Genomic DNA, 3,180 nt, shown 5'->3' on the forward strand with positions numbered 1-3,180 from the left:
GGAATGAGCTACTTCCATGAAACAATTTGGAAGGGTGTTCCTATATTTCTGCGCCGTGTTGATACAGCGTTGAAGAACATAGGGATTAACGAACGTGTTCCCTATAACGCTCCTCTTATTCAGTTTTCTTCTTGGATGGGGGGTGATCGTGATGGTACAATTTTATTGATTTATTATGCAATGTATGTATGCATGTATGTACCTAAATCCAATGTGATCGATCTATGTACCATATTATGATGCAGGTAATCCGAGAGTTACTCCAGAAGTGACAAGGGATGTTTGCCTACTAGCTAGAATGATGGCTGCTAATTTGTATTATTCACAGATTGAAGATCTTATGTTTGAAGTAATTAACATCTCTCCATTTTTTCATCCTTATGAAAGTGATCCTTGTGGATTGTTCATTATTCTTGCACCATTTTACTGATTTCTTTTGTTCTTTCTTTAGCTTTCTATGTGGCGTTGCAATGATGAGCTACGTGTTCGTGCAGAAGCACTTCACAGTCATTCCAAGAAAGACGAAGTTGCAAAACATTATATAGGTTTTTACCATACTCTTCATTTAAACGCATGGGATATAGTTCTTATGTATATTTGTTAATATATGTTGCTTAGTTATTTGTTAATATATGTTGATTAGTTATTTGTTAATATATGTTGATTAGTTAAGTTTTGTGATGATCTTGACTTTCTTCCATGATGCAGAATTTTGGAAAAAAATTCCTTTAAATGAACCATACCGTGTTATACTTGGTGATGTAAGGGATAAGCTCTACCGTACTCGTGAGCGTTCTCGTTATCTGCTAGCTCATGGATATTCTGATATTCCAGAAGAAGCCACTTTCACCAATGTTGATGAGGTAAATTCATTGTTTTTTGCTTGCTTGTGTAACAAGTAATTGAAGTTTGTTTTAATTTGTTTTACTATACTTTTTACGTGACTACATTTTTTAGTTCTATAATAACAATTCTATATTTTTGTTGAATGAATTTATCTTTGTGTAGTTCCTGGAACCTCTTGAACTCTGCTATAGATCACTCTGCGCTTGTGGTGATCGTGCAATAGCCGATGGAAGCCTTCTTGATTTCTTGAGGCAGGTTTCAACTTTTGGACTGTCACTGGTAAGGCTTGATATAAGGCAAGAGTCAGATCGTCACACTGATGTTATGGATGCGATTACCAAACATTTGGGAATTGGATCCTACCAAGAATGGTCTGAAGAGAAAAGACAAGAATGGCTTTTGTCTGAGTTGAGTGGGAAAAGGCCATTGTTTGGTCCCGACCTTCCTCAAACCGAAGAAATTCAAGATGTCTTGGAGACATTTCGTGTCATAGCAGAATTACCATCAGACAACTTTGGAGCCTATATCATATCTATGGCAACTGCACCATCTGATGTGCTTGCGGTCGAACTTCTTCAACGCGAATGCCACATCAAGAATCCGTTAAGAGTTGTACCGTTGTTTGAGAAGCTTGATGATCTTGAGGCTGCTCCTGCTGCGTTGGCTCGGCTGTTCTCAGTAGAATGGTACAGAAACCGGATCGATGGTAAGCAAGAAGTCATGATTGGATATTCGGATTCAGGAAAAGACGCCGGAAGGTTTTCTGCAGCATGGCAGCTATATAAGGCTCAAGAGGAACTCAGAAATGTTGCTCAGAAATTCGGTATTAAGCTAACCATGTTCCACGGTCGTGGTGGAACAGTTGGAAGAGGAGGTGGACCTACTCATCTTGCTATCTTGTCTCAACCTCCAGACACGATTCATGGATCGCTTCGTGTGACGGTTCAAGGTGAAGTTATTGAACAGTCATTTGGAGAGCAGCACTTGTGCTTTAGAACGCTGCAACGTTTCACTGCTGCCACTCTAGAACATGGAATGCGTCCCCCAAGTTCTCCAAAACCAGAATGGCGTGCCTTGATGGATCAAATGGCTGTCATTGCTACCGAAGAATACCGTTCAATAGTGTTCAAGGAGCCGCGTTTTGTTGAGTATTTCCGCCTGGTAAGACATCACGAAATCATTAATTTTTTCTTCTGTCTCAAGTAAAACGACATTCATGGTCCTAACAATTATTGCCTACTTTCTTTGTATCATGTAGGCTACACCAGAGATGGAGTATGGAAGGATGAACATTGGAAGCCGACCGGCAAAGAGAAGGCCTAGTGGAGGAATCGAAACACTGCGTGCGATACCGTGGATCTTTGCATGGACACAAACAAGGTTTCATCTTCCAGTATGGCTAGGATTTGGAGCAGCATTTAAACAAGTTATTGAGAAGGATGTTAAGAATCTTCATATGCTGCAAGAGATGTACAATAAATGGCCTTTCTTTAGGGTCACAATTGATTTAGTTGAAATGGTGTTTGCCAAAGGAGACCCTGGAATTGCAGCTTTGAATGATAGGCTCCTAGTTTCACAGGATCTGTGGCCATTTGGTGAGCAGTTGAGGAACAAATATGAAGAAACTAAGAAACTCCTACTTCAGGTAATGCTCCTTTTACCATCATGATTACTAATTACACAACATATTTTCAAGAACACTATGTCCAAATCCTACAATAAATCTATTTCTTGCCATTCAAGTTACCAATTTTTAGCAGTTAACTCTTTGTTGAATGTTGGATTTTCATCATCTAAGCTGATTTTTATTTTCTGCTATATCATCAATAGGTGGCTGCACACAAGGAAGTTCTTGAAGGAGACCCTTACTTGAAGCAAAGACTCAGGCTTCGTGATTCGTACATCACAACTCTCAACGTTTTCCAAGCTTACACATTGAAAAGGATCCGCGATCCAAACTACAGCGTGACGGTGCGCCCTCACATTTCAAGAGAGTCCGTGGAAACAAGTAAACCAGCCGATGAACTTGTAACACTGAATCCAACAAGTGAATTTGGTCCTGGATTGGAAGACACACTCATTCTTACCATGAAGGGTATTGCTGCTGGAATGCAGAACACTGGTTAAATTTTTGGTTACTTTGTATTTGTTTCTTAATGTAAGTGTGCTAAGATATCATAAATACTAGTTGAATCTAGTTGCAAACAAGCACCACAAGTGAGTGCTTTTTTTTTTTTCATAAGAATTTCACATCAATTTTTTGATGTTGTGACACTTCCTTATTTTGTTTCAACACATATGAGTCAATGCAATGCAATGAATGTTTTGTTTCAA

General features: G+C 39.1%; 1 protein-coding gene across 1 annotated transcript in view; it reads left to right on the forward strand.

The window, feature by feature from the left end:
- The window catches only part of LOC101497901 (phosphoenolpyruvate carboxylase), a 5,882-nt gene extending 2,702 nt beyond the window's left edge, over window positions 1-3,180 (forward strand). The window contains exons 6-12 of the mRNA XM_073365141.1: window positions 1-154; window positions 246-349; window positions 452-545; window positions 709-863; window positions 1,009-2,007; window positions 2,105-2,491; window positions 2,677-3,180. The exon at window positions 1-154 is cut by the window's left edge and continues 28 nt beyond it. Of these exons, the coding sequence (XP_073221242.1) occupies window positions 1-154; window positions 246-349; window positions 452-545; window positions 709-863; window positions 1,009-2,007; window positions 2,105-2,491; window positions 2,677-2,973 (2,190 nt within the window). The 3' untranslated portion in view covers window positions 2,974-3,180. The remainder of the gene's footprint in view (window positions 155-245; window positions 350-451; window positions 546-708; window positions 864-1,008; window positions 2,008-2,104; window positions 2,492-2,676) is intronic.

The sequence above is a fragment of the Cicer arietinum genome, chromosome 1 (genome assembly GCF_000331145.2).
Source record: "Cicer arietinum cultivar CDC Frontier isolate Library 1 chromosome 1, Cicar.CDCFrontier_v2.0, whole genome shotgun sequence".
Taxonomy (NCBI): domain Eukaryota; kingdom Viridiplantae; phylum Streptophyta; class Magnoliopsida; order Fabales; family Fabaceae; genus Cicer; species Cicer arietinum.